Here is a 26,226-nt window from a genome sequence, read left to right as displayed (position 1 = left end):
AGCACACATGGAATGGCAGCATCACTGCTCAGTAGAAATTCCTCCTGGTATGTGTGTCCAGTGCTGTGCGCAGGGAATCCCAGATTTCAGCCCCTCTCACCCTGTACAGCAGTGACAGGAGAGGACTCCTGTACTCGCCCTTCCAGCTCCTGTAGCCCCACCCTCCTGTTGCCTGAGAAACCTGTGTCCCACCCGCTCTTCGTTGCCGTAGAGACATTGGTGACAACAAGTCATCCAGGACTGCAGGGCTGGTGAGTAAGTCATAAGAAGTAGTTCTGTCATACACAGAAATATCGTATTGAGCTTGTCAACTATTATACTGCCCATAATGACGACATAATAATAATAATAATAATAATAATAATAATTCTTTATTTATATAGCGCCTACAGATTATACAGCACTGCACAGAGCTCTACCACATATCTATACTACAGCTCATATACAACCGTGTAATAGGATGTAACTACAGCACCTGTAGAACTACATGTCATGTCCAGCACCAAAGAGATTCTGCCTCAGTAGCTTCCAACTCGATACTCTATGTGTTAAAAGATGGGATAAGAGATGCTACATGGGTATAAAAGAAAGTTCATTGCAGTCCATTCAAAATTAATACGGTTAGAAAAAGACATTGGTCCATCAAGTCCAACCTATAAATTAATGAATAGAAAGGCTAGCACTAGTGGCTATAATAGCTAGTAGATAAATACACAGGAATACGTTGCTATGAAAACCAAAATTTCATAGCAATCTCAGATATATAATAAAATCACCTTTGTATGATAGAGATACCATTACAAAAAAGTCTTTATGACAAATATTATAATTAGATGTCTCAATAATCATTGAAATTATATTATATTTTTGGTACAACAAAGCTTTTCGGGACTGTGTTCATTTATTACACAACATTACAAAAAAGCCAAAGCAAATCCTAATATAAACATACAAATGGCTTGCAAACTATCTGAACTCACCACATGCTAAGAAAATAAGTATATAAGTCCATTTATGTGGACCCAGAAACCAACAATATAATATGATACCAACAATAATCGGGACTGCTTTTTATACATCTTATTGTGATATTTGTCATCATAAAGACTTTTTTGTAATGCTATCTCTATCTTGCGAAGTTGATTTTATTATATTATCTACTGTGTTTCGCACAAGTTATATAGCTTACAGATTGCTAAGAAATTTTCTTTTCTTTACATTTAACTTTTATTGTAGCTTGAGTACCAGTTGTTTTTTCTGTAGCACAGTGGAGATTTTAATATCATCCATAGTGTGTATTATTGTGAGAGTGCTATTCATAATACATCAACCTATAAATTATACCATGTTGATCCAGAAGAAGGCAAAAACCTTCCACAGCTGATACCAAATGGCCCAAAGTAGGGAGAATTTCCTACCCAACCCCTAATATGGTGGTCAGAATAACTCCCTGGATCAACAGAAACTACTAATAAAAAGTTTTATTCCTATACAATGTGATATTATTGTCCTCCAAAACAGCATCCAGGCTCCCCCTGAACATGAAAATTATTAGCCATTACAACATCTAGTGGCAGAGAGTTCCATAGTCTCACTGCTCTTACAGTAAAGAACCTTGATCTATGTTGATGGTAGAATTGTCTCTCCTCTAGGCGTAGGAGATGCCCCCTTGTTCTGGTCACAGGCCTAGGTATAAAAAGATCTTTGGAGAGATCCTTGTACTGTCTGTTCAGGTATTTGTACATTGTAATGAGGTCTCCCCTCAGTCGTCTTTTTTCTAAGCTCAATAACCCAAAATTCAGTAATCTGTCATTGTTTCTAGTCCCCCTATTCCCCTAATAACCTTTCCACCCCTTCTAGTTCTTCTACTGTGTGTCCTTTTTATACACTGGTGCCCAAAACTGTGCACAATGGGGAACATTTACTAAGAACAGGCAGTTTGCTTGTGTAGTGTGCAGGGAGTGCCAGATTCAGGATTTGTGCCGCACATGTTCATCATGAATCTTGTTCTCCCTTATTACCCGACAGAGTGCACCACTTTATTTTGAAAAACACTACTGTTGGACTTTGCGTGTTAAATCTGGCACACGGGCCTGACTTAGCACTGGAGCCAACTTTTTTGTGTCGCATGATGGCTAGTGCAGCTCCGCCACAAAATGGTCGCATGTGACACTATTGTGGTGCAGGCACTTCTGTGCAAGTAGTGGAAAGTCTGACGGAAAACTGCGCAAGGGCCCTAGCAAATGTATATTCCATGTAATCCCAATATTCCATGTGCTGTCTGAGCATATGTTATATTAGCCAGAGTAATATCTATAGGATATAAATGTGGAGTGAAGAGAGGAAGCTGACCACCTAAAGAGCATGCACCATAGAACTTTTTTAGTGAAGAGCCCAAATAAATTCCCTTAATTAGTATTTCTACAATCCCATCTCCTCCGTGTCTCTAAAGCCTCCACCAGTTATAATAGGCCTCCTCCTTACTGACCAGAACAGGAATAGTAATCTACTATACCTCCTAGTAGTTACAACTACACCTGCTAGAAGAAAAAACCCTTCCTAGTAGTCACAGCAAAGCCTATACCAGGAAACTGTACGCTGGTTTGTTGTATGTTATTCCTCCTGATTCCAGACTACTCCGGCACTGAGCAATGAGTGACCTTTCCTGGCCCCTGTAATGTTTAGGCTACATGCACACACAAATGAGGTGAATTTGATCAGCTCTGTAGACATGCAGATTTAGCTGCAATTCTGTTATAAATTAACATGAAAATTGTGTATTGTGTTGCACATTTTGAGATTTTAATGTTTTTAACTGGAACTGTATTACCATACAGATTTGCTTAAAAGAAAATCCACACAGCAAATCTGTACATAATACACACCCTGTGCACTTACCCTTGTACTGCTCAACGCCACCTCACAAACACAACTCTAGACATATGGCTGCATATGGCTGTGCCTGGTGCATTCAGCCCCTCAAATTGTGCAGCGGGCCTACTAAGGTGGTAATGATCAGAATATGTTTGTATTACTTCTGTGTTCAGGCTGTCCACTGGATTAAAACCGGTAAAATGGAGAATCCAACCTTCTCTGGAAGCTCAGATGTAGCCCAGCAGACAGATGGAGAGATTTTATCAGAGGGTAGGGAAATAGAGCAAGAGATAACTTCCACTGAAGAACAGGTACAGTATGAGGCAACAGGTGAGAACCAAGACCAGGCCATTGATCATCAGCATAGAGAAGTACAAAATCTAGACCAGCAGTCACATAAGATGAGTGATGAGAAGCCAGATACATTGAAAGACCAAAACACAATGAAGAGCGAGGGTGAACTAGGAGGTAAGTGACCATGTTCAGAAAAGTTATCCTAATACCATAGCACAACATATGCAGTAAAACTATATGAATATGTTTTAGATCACGAGTTATCAGATGCAGGTGATCACAGTGGAGATGGTTTCCAACAAGTTAAGCTAAGCGCCGAGCTCTTGCCTGAAATACAGCAAGTACAGGAAAACAGTACACTGTCATCTATTATAACTAAAGAGGACATCCAGTCTCCAGAGGACCAGGAGGCAGATCAGTCTTCAGAAAACACACCTGAAAAAAGCCTTTCTTCAGATGATTCCAGTGCTACAGCGACAGGTATTCTGTCTTCTAGAGAAGTAGTATGTATCCACATAAACATCGCATTTGTGTATGCTGGAGAAACTGATACATGGTAAACTATTTTCTCAATTTCAGTTAAGGTGATGCTAACTCCTGATGGACAAGTGATCACAGTTGCATTTTCTATTGGAAAATCTATTGAGCACCTTAAAAATTACTTTGCATCCCAAATGAAAATTCCAGAAGCAGCTTTAAGGATAATGTTTGAAGGTAAAAGCATTTTGCAGTGTATGTAATACTGTATTTTCACCCCTATAGTGTGGTGAATACATTGTTTTTTTTATTACCAAATTGTGTAATTATGTGATTTCCCCCTTTTATAACAAACAGAGTGCTGCCCATATTATGCAAAATTATGGAATTTTCTATTCTGATGCTACTTCCTCAGCAGCATTGAAGTGGGCAGAGTCTAGCCTCTACTAGTCTATATCCTGAGCTTAGTCAATTAGAAGCTGCCCACAGTTCCCATAATGCCTTGTGGAGGAACTAACAGGGGAGCCCTTCTTCCTCACTCATCTTCGCAGGAGACTTCTGCAACTATAGAGCTGTCAATACAAGACTCCCCAGCAGGGCCGGTGCCAGCACTGAGTGTACCCGGGCAAGTGCCAGGGCCAGAGCTGCTGGGGGGACCCCAAAAGGCTGTACATAAGGAATCCATGGGGCTAGGGGGGCTGTGTCTAATGAATCCATGGTGGGTGAGTGGGCTTTATATAAAATAACCATGAGGGGGCTTTTTGGTATGATAAACTAGGGAATATTTTAGTTTCTGAATTTTGAATGCCACCACCTGAGTTCACTGCAAAGGGGCCTACTGAGACCTGGAGCCAACCCTGCTCCCTCCCTCCATAGTGAGCAGGGAGCAGCAATCCCTCCTATCTGTGAAATTGTCATGTATTTTTTGTGGAAACGATCTACAGATTTAAGTCATTACAAAGTATGTGGCATATTATTAAAGAATGTCATTGTCAATTAAGGCAGAATTGTAGAAGACAGTGAGACTCTGGTGGATCTTGGTATTAGACCTCATGGAATGATTCAGCTGGACATGCAGTCAATGGATCCAGAAAACTACCCCATTAAAGCTATGAAGTTTCAGCTTGAATACAGCATGCCAGATGTCATTACCGTCAGGGTACAAACAGGTTTGACTTTTATTCTACTTTTTTTATTTGATATAAGACTGTGCAAAATTTCTATGTCTTTTTATATAGAATAACTCTGACACATGCTGTGTAATTGTTGCTTTATATTTATTTAGGAGATGAAACCTATCAGGATATAGCAGTTGAAATTGAAAGACTTAATTACCGTAAACCTTATTTGGGAGGATATAGACATAAAGTGACTGGTGTGTTGTACCATCATGCTGGGACACAAACTGTACCCAAAAAGAGACCAGAAAAGGGCACTGTTGTGTTCTGCAGAGATACACAGGTATGATTTTATTTTTATTCACAGTTTTATTGTTTAAAGTTTTAAAATAGATTCGTTCTACCAGGGTGATATTCCCTTTTCTAACCCCCCTCCCCCTCCCTTCTTTCTTAATACTTATGTTAACTTATCCCGGTTTAGAAATTATACATTTCTCAGCCTAATAATATTTGCTGTAATAAGCTACATTTTTGTGAAAAAGAGACTGTACGATAAGCTGTTATATGTAAAACTTGTTTATTATGACCGTTTAAACAGAAAATAGATTCGTTCTTAAAGGAGCTCTACCATCAGAATCAAGCATGATAAACCATGGACACTTAGATCCATACACTGTTACAGGGACTGTTATCTTTAATACCGTATATTGTTAAGTTTGCCATTTTTATTGTCTCTATTGATTTATTCAATATGACTGAAAAGTTAAATTATGTTGAAAGTAAACTTTTTTTTTTATATGTACCGTTTTGGATTAGTTTTCAATTTCACAATTTAATTTTCTTTTTTAGACTGTTTTTGAAAAGAACAAACCTCAACAGTCAAGGAATACAATGGCGACACAAATGACAAAAATTGGTTGCTATGTTGCAAATATAACAGACAAGCTAATTGAGCCAAAGAAATATGTTACTGCTGATGAGTTCCATGCAAGAAGGCTGAAAGCTGTAAGTTATTAGATGCTTACATTTGGCCATGTTATACCATGCACAATATGAAATGGGGGAAAGTGGCAGAAACGTGGATTCAATAAAACGATGTGTTAAAGATTTTCAGCCAGTCTTACAAAACATGTTATATAAATCTATGGTCATAAATATGTTTCGACTTCATATCATCTGTGTATAATTTTTGGCATATTTAAAACTCTTGACTGGCCTTTCTTATGGGAAGTTTACTGTCCTTGCTTTGAATAGATAGCAAATTGTCCAAAAGTAGTGCATATTTCAGTTTTTCTGTATATATTAGCACAATTGATAAAAAAATTAATGGGTCTTAAGGCTTTCCAAATGTGCATACCCAACCAGGTAGGTGATATCAAAAGGCAAGTGAAGCCTTAAGCAGAAATATTTGAGGTAACAAAAAGGAAAGACTACCCAACCTGCAGTTATTGTATATACAGGCAGGCTCTGGGTTACATACAAGATAGGTTCTATAGGTTTGTTCTTAAGTTGAGTTTGTATGTAATTTCAGGTAATTACAATACAGACATACTTTCGACGTTTCCATGCAAAAAGGGTCGTGCAACAGTTGAGAGAAGATAAAAGGCTAAGGTTACAATGGGAGGAAAAGGAAGAATTAAGAAAAAGACAAGAGAAGGAGGAAAGACTCAGGACGGAGTATAATCGCAGAATGAACCCAAAGAATAAGGAAGACTTTGAGTTGCTGTATCATGCTCTTGAATGTAGGTATACAGGTATTGTATAAATGGGACATCCATTTCACAAGATACAATGGGGTTTTTGCATGTAAATAATGGCACTGGGCTTTGTTTTCATGTAAAGTTCTTAATAAAGTTACTGATCAATATGACAACTCCAAAGACTCTGATGAACATTATGGTGCACATAAGGTTTTATTGAGATGTTTTTTGTTCCGGCTAAATCCTGGCAGTGCGTGGGCGCCGCCACCTTGGATTTGATCGCTGCTCCCAGATTACCTCACGGGGCGGCGATCGAATCCAAAGTGGCGGCACCCACGCGGTTGGCGTGATGGCTTTGGGACTTACAAAGACCTGAGGCTGTCTGGTTTAACCCATTCATTACAATGTGCGATTTGCCAATGTGCGAATCCCCATATACTGTTATGCAGTAGTATGGCAGGCTATGGAAGGAACAATGACACAACCAATGGTTAAAGTAACCTAGGGGGCCTGAAAAACAAAAAAAGGAAAAAAAAAAATATAAAAAAACCCTAAAAATTTGATTCACCCCCCTTTCTCTAGAACTGATATAAATAAAAAAAACAGTAAAAATCCTAAACATGTTAGGTATCGCCATGTCCCAAAATGTCTGATCTATAACGGTATTTAACCCCTTTTCGGAAAATAGCCCCCAAAATCAAAAATGCCACTTTTTTGCCATTTTGAAAAATGAAAAAAATTCTATAAAAAGTGATCAAAAGGCCATGCCGTTCTCAAAATGGTAGCATTGAAAATGTAATCAAAGGTCGCAGAAAATGACACCACCCACATCTCCATACACCAAAGTTGTTTTTGTAAATGTATACCTCTGATAACGCTATCTAACACTGCGGCGGAGTACAATGCAAACGCCGGACCGCGCTCAAAGTAGTCCGGTGTATTCATGAGGGGGCAGGATTGTGGGTGGCAGTCACCACTGGCCTATGGAGCGGGCAGGGACGTCCGGGGAAGAGGCAGCGTCTTGGACCGCCCCCTTCATGAATACACCGGACAGCTAAGTGATCGGTCCGGCGTTTACATTGTACTCTACCGCAGTGTTAGATAGCGTTATTGGAGGTTTCCGATAATGTTATCATTCTAACACTGTAGCGTTTGTTTTAGCACTAGGAGCTGCTTACTAAAGTGACGAATTTCCGAAGTACTAGTGCTGAATTTCTTGGTCACAGGTCCTCTTTAAGTTTTATATTTGCTGAATATTTAATTTTAAATTTAATTTTTTTGCGTTTTGGATTCTAGTATGGAGAAAAGAAGAGGTGGAGAAAATTAATCAAATGTATACTGGTGCTGAAAGGAAAGCAGCTCTTTGTGCTCTTCTCGAACAAGAGACACATTTGATCAGCTCTATTGGCAGGCACAAAATAGATGCAGGTGAAGAGAACCAACAAAAAGCTATACAAAGCCTTCTAAATAAGGTTGGTACTTACCTTATTTATAATCTGACAGATTTTTTTTTTTTTGGGGGGGGGGAAATAAGTTTGGTGGGAGGGCATGGTCTCAGCATGTACATACTGTACTTTGACTTATATACAGCCACCTATATACAGTCACCCAGTTTCCATATATACAGCCACCTATATACAGTCCCACAGTCTCCTTATATATAGTTCACATTTACAGCTCAGACAATACTTTCACTACCCATCCCTAATAACCAAATGTGCTCAACAGTAAGCATCCCCCCACCACATAAGGACTATCATATCTCCACACACAGTTATCTTCCCCCTCAGCCCCTACACGATTGTAATACCTTTTAAAGTGCAGTGAGGAGCAGGAGATGTTTAAATCCCAGCAGTGGAGGCGCACACAAGAATCACATCATGACATCTCAGGGTTTTGGTTCATTTTACAGCTCCTCAGGATAGGAAGCTTTGGACACTTTCCTGTCCTACACCCAGCTTTATCATAGCTTCACACAGGGCTTGCTTGCCAGCAGCACCACTGAAATATATATTGGAAACAGAACAATTTTTTTTTCCTATGGGGGTTTGGGTGACCATGGACCCTCAGAGATCCAGAGGCCTATGTGAGGATCCGCCATTGGTGAGTGCAGCATCTGAGCCACGGACAGATTGTAATAGGAAAACTGAACATGCACAAAATATTACAATACAGAGGTTTTCTAGTGTATAAATACTTGCATATACAAGTCCTAATGGGAATAAAAGTATAAAAAAAGTAAAAGATATAAAAATAAATATAATTTTAAAAAATTATTTGTAAAGTGGTACAGAATAAATCTGGGTAGATTTACTATAGTCACTACCAGAAAACCAACGGAGACTACAACAGAAAACACCACCAGGATAGACCTGGTCTAAACCATCCTCTTAATAGATATGGGACCCCCTAGTAACTCCCCCAGTGAATATTTCCACAACATGCTGTCAGCAGAATATAATGCTTAGGGAGGGGGTAGACTCGATTTTAGCTCTCAGCTTTATATTTCTGAACCATATTTTACTTAGATCTTTTTTTGAATGTAGGGTGGTTGGGGGAATTTGCTTGGATAGGATGAGAAACCCTTGTCTACAGTTATTTTATGTTTAGTTTGCCCGTGTACTAAGATTTTAGATTGGAAGTATCATATTATCTTTGTCATTCCAACAGATTGTGAATTTTTCACTATTTCATAGTGCAGGACTCAAGACCCCCCTTACTAATGATCAATGAATCAGACACTTATCACCTTTCTTATAGATTTAAATTTTAATGGTACAACCGTTTCATTATTTCTTCTCTCTGTGTGCTGATGGGGGGGGGGGGGGAGGAGACACATTTGTAATGACCTGCTAACCATTTCTAACAATAATTTTTATATCTTACATGAAGTGCTGTGAACCCAAACGGTGGAAAGCATTTGATGGAAAAACGACTGAAATGGATACTCAATTTACAATCCGAGCCAGGGAATTACGGGACATCTACAACAGTATCAACACCGATTACTTCACTCGTGATGAGAGACTTGATGCACTTTTGACTCTGAAACACACTGTCAAGGTAAGATTTTAACCCCTACGGGACATCTTTTGGCCTTAAGGACGCGGCCCCATTTTTAAAATCTGGCCTGTGTCACTATAAGTGGTTATAGCGAGGGAACGCTATGAGATATCCAGGGGATTTTGAGATTGTTTTCTCACGACACATAGTACTTCAAATTAGTTTAAAAATTTGGATGAAATCTTTTGCTTTTAGTTATGAAAAAAAACAAAATTTGGAAAAATTCTTTATTTTCAACGTTCTAAATTCTCTACTTTTGATGCAGATAGTCAAAGCACTCAAATAAATTCATAAATTTCCCAAATGTCTGCTTTATGTTGGATGGTTTTTTTAAGATTCCACATATTTTACTAGAATGTTATGAGGCTCCGAATTTAGGTACCATTTTTCACATTTTTTGGTAAAATCACCAAAACCCGTATTTAGATTGACCTGCTCAACTTCTAATTGACACTGAGAGGCCTAAATAATAGCTAGACTCATAAATTACCCCATTGTGGAAACTACACCCCTCAACGTATGAAAAACCACTTTTAAGAAGTTTGTTAACGCTTTACGTGTTTTATAGGGGTTAAAACAAAATGGAGGTGCAGTCTGCAAATTGTAATATTTTTTCACAATACACTCACTCATTCTGGGTGGAAAATTAAACATTTACAATGGATTAAATGAAAAAAGGCTCCACAAAGTTTGATACCCAATCTCTCCCGAGTACACAGATACCCTATATGTGGTGGTAACCTGCTGTATGGGCGCACGGACGGCCATAGAAGGGAAGGAGGCGCATTCCAGATCAATGTGCTATGTCACATTGTACAGGCTATAATTTTTTTCTTTTTTTTATTGTGGACCTATAGGGGCTTATTTCTTTTGCCACATGAGATGCACTTTTCTGGTACATAATTTTGGGGCATCTATAGCTAATTGGTGAGATTTAATTAACTCTTTGTTGGTGGAGGAAATGAAAATCATCAATTTTTAGGAAAATTTTTATGTGTTTTTTTTTGTCCGTTAACCATACCATAAAAATAGTATATTATTTTTATTCTATGGGTCACCACAATTACGAAAATACTTCATTTATATATATTTTTTATTTTTTCCCATTTTTACTGAATAAAAAGTAATTTGGCAAAATTATTGTTAATTTTAGCATCATCGTCTTTCATATGCATAAATTTTTTCTTTTTCACCTCACAAATCTGTTTAAGGGAATGATTGTTCTTTTTAGTGGTCTTATTTTAGATTGCGTAACTTTTTAAAATCACTTTTTAGAGCATTTTTTAAAGGGCATTAACAAAAAATCATTTTTCAGAGAGAGTTTTTTGAGGTTGTTTTTTACAGTGTTCACTTTGCGGTTCTAATAACGATTCTGTTTTATTATGCAGATTGTTACGGACGCAGGGATACCAAATATGTGGGGGTTTTGTGTATTTTATTCAATTGTACTGAATTAAAACTAATTTGGAGAAAATCTTATTCATTTTAGCATCACCATCTTTTCATATGCATAACTTTTTTATTTTTTGGCTGACAAATCTGGTTAAGTGCTTATTATTTGCGAGAACAGTTGTTCTTTTAAGTGGGCTTATTTTAGAGTGCATAAAAATTTTTAAATAACTTTTTAGAGCATATTTTATAGGGTATAAATTAAAAATTATCTTTTTTCTGAACGTTTTTTGCGTTTTTTTCCTCCGGCGTTTATCGTGCGGGTCCAGTAACGATTCTGTTTTATTATGCAGATTGTTATGGAAACGGCAATACCAAATATGTGGGGGGTTTTTTCGTGTTTTTATGTTTTTTATACTTTATTAAGTGTTTTTATGGGCTTATATTTTTATGTATTTATTTTTTATTTATTATAATGTGTAGTGTTAAGTATTTTTGCATGTTTTTACTTATACATACTTGAACTTAAACCAGCAATGCTCTGATCACTGGTTAAAGTTCAATAGACTGCTCTACAATACTATTTTATTTCAGAGCAGTGTAAACTGTCTGAGCATGCGCAATGGGAAGGGCTCTGACTGGCAGGGAGAGCGGGCAGCTCCGGGGCACATGCCAGTCCTCGGAGCTGCCCAGAAGAGGATCGGATCCCCCGGTAAGCGGCACGGGGGATCCGATCCATAGGGGGAAGACATGCTTGACCGCGACGTGTAAGGGGTTAACACCCGCGATTGGAGTCGGCCCCGATCGCGGGTGTTACAGCGCGGTGTCAGCACTGTTGCGCCTAGGGGTTAATATATATGTTTTTATTACCATAATTACTTCCCCAGATTATTAATTCTATTAATATTTTATTGAGATTACTAACCATTAATGGTTTAACTGAAATATAGAGATTAAAAAAGACATTCAAAACTATCATAAAAAAGAGTAATTTTGCTTATCAAACAAACTACCTTGTACATTTAGTTCAAATAGAAAATCTTTGCTGTGGTTCTAACAGTTACAAGCAGTCTATCAGCAGTCTTGATCATACAAAGCTGCAGACCGTGTTTAAGCCCTGGAGAGCTGTGTTATCATACCTTTGTGTGTGGTTTGTTAATAGTAGGGCTATGAAAAATGCTTTTTTTATTCCCGGATTGTAGCTGGAACTTTGTAAAATCTCTTCAATGAACCCAGCACTACTCCTCATCCCTGAGTAAGAACAGCAGCAAGTTTATTTTTAGACATCACAGCAGAGAAAGGGGGGCTAGGGAGTAATGTAATTTTGGGGTCTCACAGCAGATCAGGAGACTCCCCCAGTGCACCAACTTCACTTCTGGAATATACAGTAAATGTATTTTTCACAGTCTTGCTGCTACCAGCAACACACACAAAGGTATGATTACAGAGTTTTCCAGGACTGCTACATAACACTGCCAGCAACTTTGTATGGTCAAATCTGCTGGTAGACTTTCTTCAAAGGCCATGGCTCCTTTGTGCAAGACACTTCATTAAACACATATGGTACTAACTTCCTGTAGTAAATCAAGATGTGCTTAACTGTTTTTTTGAGCTTTTGGTTGTACTATGATCCCTACCACTATTTTTATGTTATTTTCACATGTGCTAGCACAGATCCTGCTCCTCCCTCCATTCTAGTGATGTGTTGTTCAAGAACAAACAACTGTTGTTCGTGAATGACGGGAGACGGCTCCTATTAGTGAGCCAATGGCTCACTTAACCCCGCCCCTAACTGGCTCACCACGCCCCCTTTAACCCGGGTTAAAAGTGGAGTGGTGTGAGGTGACTGACTGGCCTGCTGCTCCCTATTATATATTTAACAGGGAGCCATTCAGGAGCCAGTTCTTCTTAGTGAGAGGAGCCTAATGAGCCAGCTCACTAAGAAGAGCCATAATTCCCATCACTATCTCCATTCTCCATTTACACTGCACAGCTAGTGTGTCAATAGATAATGCCAGGAGCTTTGTGTTATACTTATATGAGTGAGGCTGAGAGATATATTTATCAGAAGTTCTTGTCTTCTATCTATTGACATTGCTAAATGTAGGAGAGGAAAGATTGAGCAGTGATACACATGGAGGGGAGGCATTGTGGCTGACATATATGTCGTGGTCATTTTCTTGGACATTATTCATTTAATTGTTATTTGAGGGGTAATCAGAGATCCCCTTGTCCTAGACCACCTGTGCTCTTGTGTATTCCCACCACATACTGTCATTTGTACTTTTGACAGAGGGAAGCAAGTGTTTGCTAAATCAGAGAGAACTGTCTCCTCTGAGAGGGGAGCAGAAGGACCATGGATGAGGAAGACAAGCAGTAGGACCGTGCCATCAGATTGAGCTGTCTGCTGTGAGATGAGAGGGGGAATGGCTGACCTGCAGAATTTGTTGGAGTTTTTAGCTGATTTTAAATAGAAAGCAGTATGAGAGTTCTGCAGTGTATAGCCATTTATACAAAGTAACTTTGAGAAAAGTGTAAGATATTTTTAATGCACCCCTATTGGTAAAATTATTTTAGTCTCTTTATATCTGCAAAAGGAAAAAAGGAAAATAGTTTTTAAAAGTATACCTATACATTAAAGAGTAACTGCAAAGTTTTTTTTTTCCCACAAATCAATAGCTCTTGGGATGTAAAAACAACTTTGCCTATTATCTTTGTTACCTATATCCAGTAGTTTCTTTGCTATCCCCTTAGATTAACTCATAGGTGCAATGGCTGCTTCCTCTCTCTCTCTGCTGATAAGCCCTGGAGTCCATAGATTTGTTTATTTGATGTTTATCAGACAGTTTCATTGGAAGGTAGCCGCTCCTCCCTGCTGACAGGGGAGAAGGTCATGTGAATGAGCTCTATCTGTGTATGAAGCAGAGCTGGATGTGTGAATGCAAATGTCTCCTGCACAGAATAGTGAGGTACAAGATCTGTCCCTCCATCTTAGTCTGATTCTACAGAACTTTCTCTGCTGCTGCTCTCTTACCCCACCTTGTCATGGACAGTATCAGCTCTTTGCAGATAAGCTATTAACCCTTACTGCTCACACAGCACAGGCATAGACTTCATGTACTAATGATTTCTACCGCTTATTAAATGTTCCCTGCTTCTCTATGTCAGTGGTGGCGAACCTATGACACGGGTGCCAGAGGCGGCACTCGGAGCCCTTTCTGTGGGCACCCAAGCCATCACCCCAGGCCATCACCCCAGGCCATCACCAGACAGTTCTCAAAGAATCTACCTGCAGAATCTTCCTACAATGATAGGCAAATTTGCCCTCCTCCTTTCAACCGCATTGGTGTCCTTAGGAGGCTGAAGGATTGAAAGTTGTCAATGAACAAGTAGAAATAAATAACTGCTTAAATTGCTGAGCTGGCACTTTGCAATAAATACGTGGCTTTTGGTTGAAGTTTGGGCACTGAGGCTCTAAAAGGTTAGCCATCACTGCTCTATGTGATGGAAGCTGCTAGGCTAGTCACCATATACATCCTGTATGTGCACTGTGCAGGGTTCAGTGGATTTACTTGTGGGAAACTAAATGGATTTAATGCTAAATTAGTTAATGGGATCTGTGGGCAAGCTAACTAGCCTCAACTTGACGTTATAGACAGAAAGACAGACATTAGTCTCCACCTACTTCACCTCTAGTGAGAAAGATTCACACTTTCAGAACAGAAAATGCCATAACTTTGGAAAGAAAATGGTAAGCAGCACAAATTAGGCATCATTCTGTTTCAAAGGGGGAATCACATATAATTATTTGGTAAAATCACTATAGCTTTACAGTTGCGCTTTAAAGCACAGCATAAACAATATCTTCTGGATAGAGAATAACACATAGTGAGTCGGCAACCCCTTGAATTTGTAGGTGTCCTATAGTTGGATAACGCTCCATCCAAAACTAATGTTTCCTATGTGCTCCGTTACAGTATTCCATGCCTCAGTCTCTCATTTCCTTTTTACTTTTTGTTTCTTTGTCTATATATCACATTAGGATGATTGTTTAGCAGGGGGTGAATCTTCCCTTGGTGCCCATTTTATTCAAACATTTATAAATAGTTAATAGATTTTATTATTTTACTGCATTCTGTTATTCAATGATCATTTCCTTATTTAATATACTGGTATTTTTAATTTCAGGAACATGACTGCAAATTAACCCTGGAGATTGTAGAACTGATAGACCGGGAAGCAGATCTCTTAATGCGGGGAGTGCAAGACTGCAATCTTGATGGACTTCGAAAAAGAATATCTACACTTTTCCTGCAATATATTAAAACTCCAACTTTTAACCCTGAGATTGCCAGATTGCTCAAGGTAAATTTGCCAAAAGATTTAACTAGATATTAAACAATTTACATTTCTAAGTATATATTGGGGGATATTTATCAGGACCTCTGCGCACCACACCGCACTGCCCTGAAATAATCGCAAATGCTAGCTTATTGCTAGCTTTTGCGATTCTTTTCCCCAATCACCTTCACGCCAGTCGCCGGCTGCGTTTTTTTCTACGCCAGGCCCTGCCTGGCATAGGTTAAGCGCTGCGCTTCTGGCAGCTCGATACATCAAGAGGCAGAAGCCTCTTCATGTATCGGGCTGTGAAGTTGCATTACCTGTAAAATATTGCATATTGTCCCCGTTAACTGGCAAGCTTTGTGGATGTTTAATTATGTAAACTAGTGTTCTGTCCTGCTTTAACATACAGAAGTAGCTTAAATTTCATAGGGTAATGCTGTTGAGTGTCCACATTTCCAAAAATTTTGTATTGCGACAAGCCCACCTCAAACAGTGGCAAAATGTTTCCAATGGATATCTGCACGGCAAAGGGTAGAATCCAAAGGGTGAATGATAAAATCCATAAAATATGTCATTTTTGATGATAAAACCTACAGTGAAAATCAAACATTATAAATCTGGGATACTTACTTGATATACTTCTTATAAGGGAATGAGTTTTTCATACTAGCATATAAAAAAATAAACTTAAATACTCACCTTTCAAAGCTCCACCCGGCTCCTCTTCCTTCTTCCCTTCTCTCGTAACAAAGCAGGCAGAGACACAGCCATACACTGTTCCCACTGATGCACACTATGACGTCAGCAGCGTCGACACCGCCTCATCATAGTATGTGTTGGCGGGCAAAACGCATAAACATGTCTCTGCATGCTCTGTTACGAGTGAAGAGAAGAAGGAGGTAGAGCTGCATGGCATTTCATTAGTAGCAAGGTTGCAGTGCATTTCATTAGTTGGTGGGCTGGAGTGCATATCATTTATAGGGTGGCTGCATCAGGCATTTCATTATTGGGGGGCTGCTGCGGGGCATTTCATTACAGGAGGTGCATAGAGCATTTATTTACTGGGGGGACCGCATGGGGCATATCATTACCGGGGGAGGCTGCTGGGCATTACATTACTGGGCATTACCAATGCATTTCCCACACTAGGCTTCTAATCCAGACAATACGTTTTCCTAGTTGTTTGTCGTAAACTTAGAGGCCTCTGCTTATACTCGGATCAGCTTATACTGGAGTATACATGATACTCATCTTTGTTATCCATGGTCTCCTTCTCCTTATAATATGAACTTTTGAAATGATGCTAATGAACCATAAGGGCTCTGGGGTGTTACCAGAGCACCTCCATGCTCTGTTTTCACAGGATGTTACACTGTGAGCACACTACCCCCTGCTCCCTCAGCACTTCCCCCTTCCACTGCTTGTTTCACAGTGGAAGTTTCAGCACTCAGTAGGAGGGGGGAAGGAAAAATATAAGAGGATTGCCACTGTCCTGTGCCTGGATCTATGAGATCTATTTCTTTGGTTTATCATGCTTGATTTTGATGTAAGATTTCCATTGAGTGGAATAAGGATGGAATATGCTTACATCCGATCTACTATGCTGTGTCTGTAAATTGTCTTGGGTTAGTCACCAGTGAATTGGATAACCATTTAAATGGACTGTAACAGCAGTTTTTACTATACAGAGAGTGTATAGGTCTATGAATAAGGAAGTTACAATCTTTCTGCTCTGCTAACTGAGAAGCTCCACAGCCCATCCCTCTTCGACATGAGTTAGCGCAGTACTAGTATTTTGGTTGTATACTATAGCAGAGCAGAGGGAAGGGGCTGTGAGAAGTTAATTGCAGACAGTAAGGCTGGGATCACATCACGTTTTTTGCATCCTCCAGACGTGTACTGCAACAAATTGACAAAATCCAATGCATTTTTTGTCATACGTCTAAGGTTTTTTTTTTACTTATATGTCCTACCGTCGCATTAGCATCTGTTTTTTACACTTTAAAAACGTATACTTTTTGTTTTCACTTCGGCTTCCTGCACTTACTGAAACCTTTCCCATGTGTCCTTGCCGAGATTTTTAAGATCTGAATTTGGGCATGGAAACGTATGTGATGGATTGATGCATATGCTGTAACACTTTATACATTCGTCGTCCATAGACACCAATGTTAAAAAAGTACATGTTTTGCATGTGTTATCCAAAAGCAACCCATGTTTTTCTCAACCCCCCAAAAAAAAGATACAGACGCACCAGACAAAAAATGTACACTGTTTGGGTATCCTTCATGTCTATAGACATGAATTGAAACGCCATAGCGTTTAGACATGTTTTTTTTGGGCGAAGAACATGTCCGTGAGCAGTATGCAAAAACGTGATGTGAACCTAGCCTCAGTTCCTCAGGCTGGAAGACTCGCCAGAGCCCTACAGAAGCTGCAAGCCTGGATTTAAAATTTCCTTTCACAGTCCTTTTAGTGTTTTAAACCACTGTATCGTGGTTTAAAACACTTTTTAAACTTTATAGCCGAAGCTGCTTCGGCGCAGGGAGGTACGCGCTCGGCGCTTACCATGCGCGCGGCTCTCCTTCACTTCTTATGTAGCCGCGCGCACGGTCGCGCGCATGGTAAGCGCCGAGCGCGTACCTCCCTGCGCCGAAGCAGCTTTGGCTATAAAGTTTAAAAAGTGTTTTAAACCGCGATACAGCGGTTTAAAACACTAACAAAAATAAGCTCCGGCACCAGCTCACCCTGAGCTGGTGCTCGGTATTTCCTTCTTATACCTGCCACTTCAAGTGGTAGGTTTCCTTCAAAGTACAGCAACAACCCACATGTGGATCTTAACTGCTTTAGGGGCATGTAGAAGGGAAAGAGTGCAATGTATTTTATCATTATGAGGGCAGATTTGACTGATATATATTTTTCATGTGCCATGATGTGAAGTCTTTAAAGAGCCTCCAAGATATTAGGGCAAAGGAGACTAAACTCAATCTGCACAACATGTGGTGCTATATTAAGGAAGTACAAAGTGGGTTTGCCATTTAGAAACTCGCTCCTGAGCTGTACAGATGCACACCAGCAGTCCATTTAGAATTCAAAATTTACTTTTTATCTTTTTCATCTTATATGAGTCTATTCACCATATTGCACTTTAATCTATATAAAGTCTATAAATAGATGATATGAAAATCCTCATGGTTCACATGTGCATTGGCGTCCAAGTGTGCCATGTTTTGGAGGCATGGCTCCTTCCTTGGGCATACGTATTCCAGCTACAGGTGAGTATATGACAGGCGTGCATATGATTATATAGTAATGTATTGTTTTGTTAGTAAGGGTGATAGGCTAGTGAAGGGGAGGTTATACAGTATATACTCACTTGTAGCTGGAACGTGCATTTCTGAGAAACGAGCTACACCTCCAAAATGTTGCAGCCTTGCTCTTAGCTCACTTGAACGCCAATGCATGTGTGAACCCTGAAAACTTTTATATTATCTATCTATGGATATTAAATGGACTTTGTGCAATTTGGTGAATAGATTGAGTTTCACCAGTACATAATGTTCATGTGAGATGAAAAAGGTAAAAAGCAAATTTGGAATTCTAAATAGAGTGTTTGTGTGCATATGTATTATGTCATTGTAAGGTTGTGTAAGATAGAGGAATCTCCTATAGCACACTAGCAATTCTCATTGGTCGAATGACTGTACTGTATTGATGTTTACAAGATGGCCTAGTGTCAAGGAGCAGCTGGCTTCAACAAGTGACAACTCAAACATACATATATACACAAGCACCGTATTCGTATGATGCTTTTCATGTAAGGGTTAAAATTTTGTCACTTCACCCATATGATTCAAACATATTTCTTATACTCTTGTGTACAGAATGATGACAGCTTTATATTTTTTTCAGGTTCCTCAAGACTCTACAGTCTTGCGTAAAAATATATATTTCTGTCCCAGTTGCAAAAACTATCTTCCTTCAACTGAGTTTTCTCTGTCTGCTAATGCACGCACTATCGGGCGGTGCCGAAAATGTTCAAAATTAGACAATGAAGCTCGACAGAGAGAAGAGTTTACAAAGTACAAAATGTTACTCAAGCAACTGAAAAAATCTGAAGCAGATTATGAAGATGGGGCCAAAATTGCATTCTTACTGCTGGTAACTTATTCCATGAAAATAAAATTTTTATCGGAATTTGCATGCGCTCGAAAGTTAATGTTCCCCAGACAATGTTTCCTTATACAATGTTTCTTCATTGCATTTCTGTTTACATTTCCCATGACAATCCTTTCTCAGTCTACACCACCTGTTTATTTATACTTTGTGTCATCTCATAGGATTGTTTTCAAATATTAAGACAAATGTAAGCTGTAACACTACGCATTTCAGTCTTACAATCTAAACACTGCAAAACAATTAGCTGAGATACAGTTTACATCACTATTGTTCTAAAACACTGAGCTTCAAGGATTGCATAACTTAGTTATCAAGTCAAAGATTTATTATGGCATTTCTGCCATGTCTGTGGCGCTCCAACCTCCATTTCTTCCCTCCGTCCTATTTACTAGCCTTGAGCACCAGAAAAAAAATAATAGATTTTTCACCTCTCTGACTTTGGTCTGGAAGATGGAATAGCTTTCAGCATTTCGGAAGCAGCACCTAATACGTCCGCTATTTTTCAGGCGCTCCAAAGTGTCGGTGGCTAGACCAAAAGAAAAATGGTTCCCATTAGTTGTGCTGAGCACCAGAAAAATAAAAACTCACACTGTTACCTACATCTAGTCAAAAAAAGAGAACTGATTGAGGGCGCGACACCAGAGACACAAACATTATTGGCTGATCGGCAGATAAATAAATGCTAGCGGTTAATTGGGGAAAAAACGGATGGGAGTGACACTTTTTATACATGTCCCTAATTGAGAATAAATTTGTTGATAAAGAATATTGAAAATATTTTTCTTAGATTTCCATCAAGCATTTTAGCTGGCGCGGACGGTAGTTTCTTTCGAAAGGTGGAAAAAGCTGTAATACTAATTGGCCTTTGAACTCACAGATGCATTTTCTAGACTCATTGACATTGGTTGTTCTGCTTAGGTGTCACTCAGCCTCCCGCATTAGAAAACCAGTGAACTGACACTAAAGCACCTTTGAATCAGACAAAACTGGATAGTACCTGTTTTCTCATGAGCTTTCAGAGCTGGTTTCACCCCATCACATTACATAAGGATTGATGAAATGTCACTAGAGGATAGCATTTCTTTCTTCACCTGGATTTTCTGCCATCCAATATAAAATTGTAAAGGGTTTATAATGATCCAAATATAGTGTGTAGCAGACAAAGCACGCAGGGTAGCTGTCATCTAGGACACATAATGTGCTCTGGGCACATACACTAAGGCATTTTGAGGGAACTTCTATTGCTTGATCTTTTAACCATCACCTGACGATACTTCACCCAAAACTGACTTTTGTATTGTAGCAAGAAGATCTCCAGTACCTTGTGGAAAATATTTGGGGCTCAAATTCTGCATTAAGTGCCTGTGATGACCTTTATGAACTAGCCATGGTGAGATGGAACAAATATTATGAGTGGTCTCCATGGAACTGTATTCTTTTAACAAAAGAAGAAGCAGCTGCTCACTTAAAACTTGCTAATGCTGACCAGGTAATGAATTATAGGTTTGACAGTTTTGCTGATGATACCACTATTTTTCCACAAACCACAACATTGCAAAAATATTTAATTACTTTACAATCAATGGGTGACCTCAAAGAAGGTGGGTGCTGCAGCACACATTTAATATTGCATCTACTTCTACTGCCCAGCAGTGGACCAGGAGGATGACAGAGAATGGAACTGTAGCATAGCCCCACTAACTGTGCAAGAAAAGAAATGCTGTGGACCTGGTGTCAAGCCTTGACATGATGGGAATATTATATTAAAGGTTCAAACCTTAAATCATCACTTCTTCCATTGTTATTGGTAGTTTCATCATCTGCCTGCATGATGGCTTTCTGAAGGCCAGCCCCAATTATTCCTGTAGGCCGATTTGTATATCGATAAAAACATGTTCATTTCTTGATTGCCACTACAAAGGTTAGTTTCTGTTCTTATTAAAGCTAACACAATGCACTATTGTCACCTTGGGAGTCATTTTGGACCAGAGAGATTCCATCTAATGATCTAATATCCGTAAAGAGCACAGATGTATTCAAGTTTTTTACTGTAAATAAATCAATCCCTCTCTGCTTCATCTGTGTGCTTGAATCTGATATGATACGATTTTGCCATCAGTTGATTGCTAAAATGATTGTTACTACTTTTTGATTCAGACAGAATCTTAAAGGTTTGGCAAGTTCATTTTACTATAGTGATACATTATAGCGATCATTGAAAATCCACGTGATGACGTAAGACGATGTCTCATTAGATATATGTCCATCTATTATGTAAGCGACAGAGCTGTGGTTAACTTTTTACAAATCACATGGTTTTTTAACGTGTGCTTGTTCAATTCACTCAGAGAAGATAACTTTCTGCCAACAGATGGCATTGCAAAATAGGCTTTGTAGTTTTTAATGATTAATCCAGTAAGAAACGTGTTGCACATTTCTGAGAAGCTGTAAGTTATTTGCTTCATTCACAGGAAACGTGTACTTTGCTATCTCAAGTGACAGTCACTAAGTGCCAGTGAAAAATCTTTTTAACGCTTAAAATAACACCAGGAGAAAGTTTTCCATTCAGTGAAACCTGACTTTTGTGTATATTTTACCGAGAGAATCTAATATATTCTGGGTCTGTTTAGCAGTTTGGATGTTTCTTTTTGTATTACAAGGAAATATCTGATATTGACTTACACAGACAAACGCATAGGGGCCCATTCACTTACCCGGTCCGGAGGAGATCCCCAAAGTGCATTGTCCGCCGACATTGCACTGTGCCACGATTCAAGAAGATTGTGTGCCCGATATCCTGCATGTGTCGCTGCCCTGCTCAGGTCCACCGGAGTTCACAATCTAACTCCCGGTGCATGTAAGTGCATAGCTTGTAACACAATTTTTAAGTTAAATCCCGCTCTCAGTCCAAATCCGTCGGATCGTCCGACGGCCCGCCCCAACGGTGTGTTTGTGACTGAATCCGATCACTTGCGACACAATCGCCTACTAAATACCTGTCCCAGTGGCGCGATCCCCGAAAACGTCAGAAAACCCGAAGGAAAACCCGTGACCCTTACTAAATAAGCCCCATACAGTATGCATGAAGCTAGACAGGATTTGAGATGAGATGTATGTGAGATGACCAAAGTCTAGTAATTATGTCTATTCTTGTAATTCATGTGTGAACTTTTTTTCTCTTACAAACATCCTAGAAAAGTGACAGCCAGACAGTGTTGAATTAGATTCCTAGAAACAGGTAGCATGTTCAAGAAAATGTCGCCTCTCCCTGTAGAAGTAGTCAGTGGTCACTCTTGCAGGCTACAGTAACATGTCTGTCTGTGATATAATGACAGTAACATGGGCCTCACCTATATCAGGAAGAGAGTTGAAGGGACTATAGCTGGGGTAGACTTTTGTTGTGACTACTTCTGAATAGGGGAAGGGCTGATGTGACTATGACTTTTACTGCATGGGGAGGGGGGAGGTGTGACTACTGTTGGGGATGCAGCTACCAGGTAGGATAAGGATGGTTTTCTGTATTGGCACTTCCACAAGTGATTTTCCCCTTCCCTTCTCCCTTCCACCTCATCCTTTTCATCTTTTAATATGATTGTTTTCACTCATTCTGACAAGGTTTGGAAATTTCATTCTGATGAACAAATGGCAATATTTGTGAATCTCTAATGTCAGATGGGCAGCGCCAGGTAGTCTGTCAGACCACCCATTCATGAAAAGTTTTACCCATATGCTGGTAAAACTATCCATACTATTAGCATCATGAACCATAATATACGGATACATTATAGCCACCAGAATGTGATGTAATTTAAATGTCTATTTCCTATTCGCTACTTCCAGAAATGAGCATTCTAATGTCAAATTTGTTCATTAGTATGTTTCAAAGGACCCATATTTTATTTCCATTTGACCTTCTTTCCTCTGACGTCTATTTATTGGTATTTATATGGTAAATCCATGTGTGGAACGGCAGGAATACACTTTATGATCAGTATAAAAAGTCATTGTATAACCATTTTAATGTTACATTGCAATAAACTATGTTTATGATTTAGCATGCATGTTGATCATCAGCCAGTAGCAAAATCATTGTACATGCTATTCTACCTTTATTAAAGTTGTATTTTACTTTTCATTTAGGCACAGAGATCAGTACTTATGACAATTATCATACAAATTAAGAGGCTGCGTATACAAGTTGTTGTTAAGATCCAAGCTGCTTTCCTCTTGTAATTGGGATAATACAACTGTCTTTATGTTTCCAGATCTTATTTATTTTTTATCTCTTCCTATCCAGGCTTATGGCATTGTTTTTATTCGAAAGATCAAGCACAGGCATACTCTTGCCAAGAATTATTTTTCACAGATTCCTGAGATGGCACCATTTCTTCATCATGAAAAATCAGATCAGATGTCTACAGTTAATGATTTGGTTATTAGTAAACCTATTAGTAAACCTATTGCAACCAGTTTCCAAATCTAGATTATTTCTCCCACTTAGTTCAGTACATTTATCACATTCTTATGATTTCCTTCTATTCTGTCATTGTTAACTGACTTTATTGTTTGTGGCATGTTTTGTTGGACTTATTATTCTGTGCAATTCATACATTTCACCATGATTTGGATAATCTGTTGCTGTCATCTCATTAAAGAAGGACATTGGCCACTGGTAGAAACAATATTATTGTTTTTCTTTAAAAAAAAAAAATAGTCACAGATGTAGACATTCATTTACTTTTCTCACCTTTACCACTTGACCACTTTAAACATCTAGTAGATCAGCATGCAACTCTGCAATGATGTTTCCTTAAAAGCAAAGAAGGCTCTTAAATCCTGTGGTGCTCAGCCCAGGCCACGGTCATCCAAGTATAAGCCAACAAAAAGATATTATATACCAATATTTGGAAAACAGAGTATTTTATCTTACAAAAACTTAAGGTAGTAGTCAAGAGCAATATCTGGGGTTCATGAAGTATTTAGCGAACTGTTTACAAGCAAAAGCTGTCCAAATTTGTGAAAAACGTGGTCTGAAATGTTTTCCATCACATTCACAATGGGGTCTAGGCAGATTTAAGACACATTTTTACAACTTGGGTTGCAAATGTGACGTGGTGCCGAAACAATGCTCATTTGCATCACTATGGTGGTAGATGTCCTCTGAAATGTATTTCCTAAAGGAATACAATGTTTATCCTCTTCTTATGCTTGCCATGTAGAGATTGGGAACATTTCAGATAAGAGTTTTAAACGCGTAACAGTTGTGTTGAAAGCATATACCCCAGCAGGGGACATTCTTTATACAATCTTTGAATTTGCCACAAATTAAACATGCACAACATCCTATAAAGCAAAACACTTATGTAAATAAACCAGCCATTTGCAATTTAAAAAATTAACCAAAGGGCATGATCCAACACTCATCACAGTCCTTCTCCCTATATTTATATAGTTATATATTTGCTGGGATTCACAGCAAAAAAGCGATAAACCATGTTTGCAGTAAAGACACAGTATTGTGCTTTGGGACCTTAAATGACATCATTCAAGTTCCCACTGCATGGGTTGTTATAGCAGTTTTATTTCTATACATAAATACAGATTATACAGCTTGCCAGCTAAAGGACCTGTGATGATGTAATCACATGACTCACTGGCTTTTCTGTTATGGAGCAGCCAGGTAACAGGGCTGTAGTGATGGGAATTCCGTCTCTCCTTAGTCATCTGGCTCATTAGGCTCTGCTCACTAAGAAGAAGCGGCTCTTCCGGCTCCTGAACGGCTCCCTATTAAATATATAATAGGGAGACGCAGGCCAGTCAATCACCCCATGCAGCAAACCCCCAGGTCTCACCAAGGTCTCACCAAGAACCCCCATCTTCACACAAAATCCCCCCTCCCCCAGGTCTTGTCCCCCTACCTCACTGTCAGCAGCCCTGTAGTGATGTGTCATACGAACACAGTTATATTACACACTTATAACAGAAAGTTATATTCTTGTACGTAGGGGCAGTATATAGTAGTCATATTTATGTACATTGGGACAGTATTCGAGTAGTCATGTTCTTGTACATAGGAGTAGTATTATTGTAGTAGATGTATTATGTAGCCATTGCTAATCCTGCTAAACAAGGATTTTGTACTAATGATTGGGGAGGGGTTACATTTCAATTTTCACTTTAGGCAGTAAAAAGGCTAGAATCTGCCCTGTTCAACAGATAATAAGTAAAAATAACTAGCTGGCTGCAGGGCACAGTACTATGGTCTATCACAGTTGTTACCTGCTGCAAAAGCTCTTCAGGGAGGCTTCTTCCTCTGGGGCTGTACTGAGGTGGCACTGCACACCTCCTGTAATTGTCTGTGTGCTGGGCCCTACTGCAGTGTGAAAGCCTACAACAAAGCAGATAGGGATTGAAGTCGTCAGGAGTTAAAAAAGAAAACACAGGAAGGACCCCACCTCTGTCACCAAAGCTATTTCTCCTTCCTGTGTCCTTGACTGCTTTATTTTGAGGTCTCCAATATAATAGTTCAGCTTTGGAGGGGGTATCCTGTATTGTACAATACAATACAATATAACTTTATTGATCCCTTTCCGGAAATTAGGTTGTAAACAGACTTTCTGAGCCCAGACAACATATAAAGGACAGAACACAAGCATATAATCGATGGGGATAAAATGGGGATGACAAGCCTGACAATAGGACTGTTCCTTGGCGTGCGCCATGATTGCTGATCACAGTACTTGACCTCACGTTGCCCAGCTGAACAAATTGGGGCCTGTTGGTAAGAT

At 39.2% G+C, this 26,226-nt stretch overlaps 1 protein-coding gene across 1 annotated transcript; it reads left to right on the top strand.

Annotated features, from left to right (window-relative positions):
• Positions 1-24,120, top strand: IQUB (IQ motif and ubiquitin domain containing). The gene is made up of 14 exons (XM_072147016.1): positions 1-251; positions 3,048-3,342; positions 3,421-3,648; positions 3,748-3,882; positions 4,647-4,814; positions 4,931-5,106; positions 5,613-5,768; positions 6,295-6,505; positions 7,760-7,935; positions 9,356-9,526; positions 15,104-15,280; positions 19,172-19,420; positions 20,742-20,927; positions 23,736-24,120. Exons 2-14 carry the CDS (start codon positions 3,075-3,077, stop codon positions 23,919-23,921), a joined length of 2,487 nt encoding a protein of 828 aa, XP_072003117.1. The 5' UTR covers positions 1-251; positions 3,048-3,074; the 3' UTR covers positions 23,922-24,120.
• The last annotated feature ends 2,106 nt before the right edge of the window (positions 24,121-26,226 follow it).

The sequence above is a fragment of the Engystomops pustulosus genome, chromosome 4 (assembly GCF_040894005.1).
Source record: "Engystomops pustulosus chromosome 4, aEngPut4.maternal, whole genome shotgun sequence".
Classification (NCBI taxonomy): Eukaryota; Metazoa; Chordata; class Amphibia; order Anura; family Leptodactylidae; genus Engystomops; species Engystomops pustulosus.
This window is presented reverse-complemented; position numbering and strand designations above follow the sequence as displayed.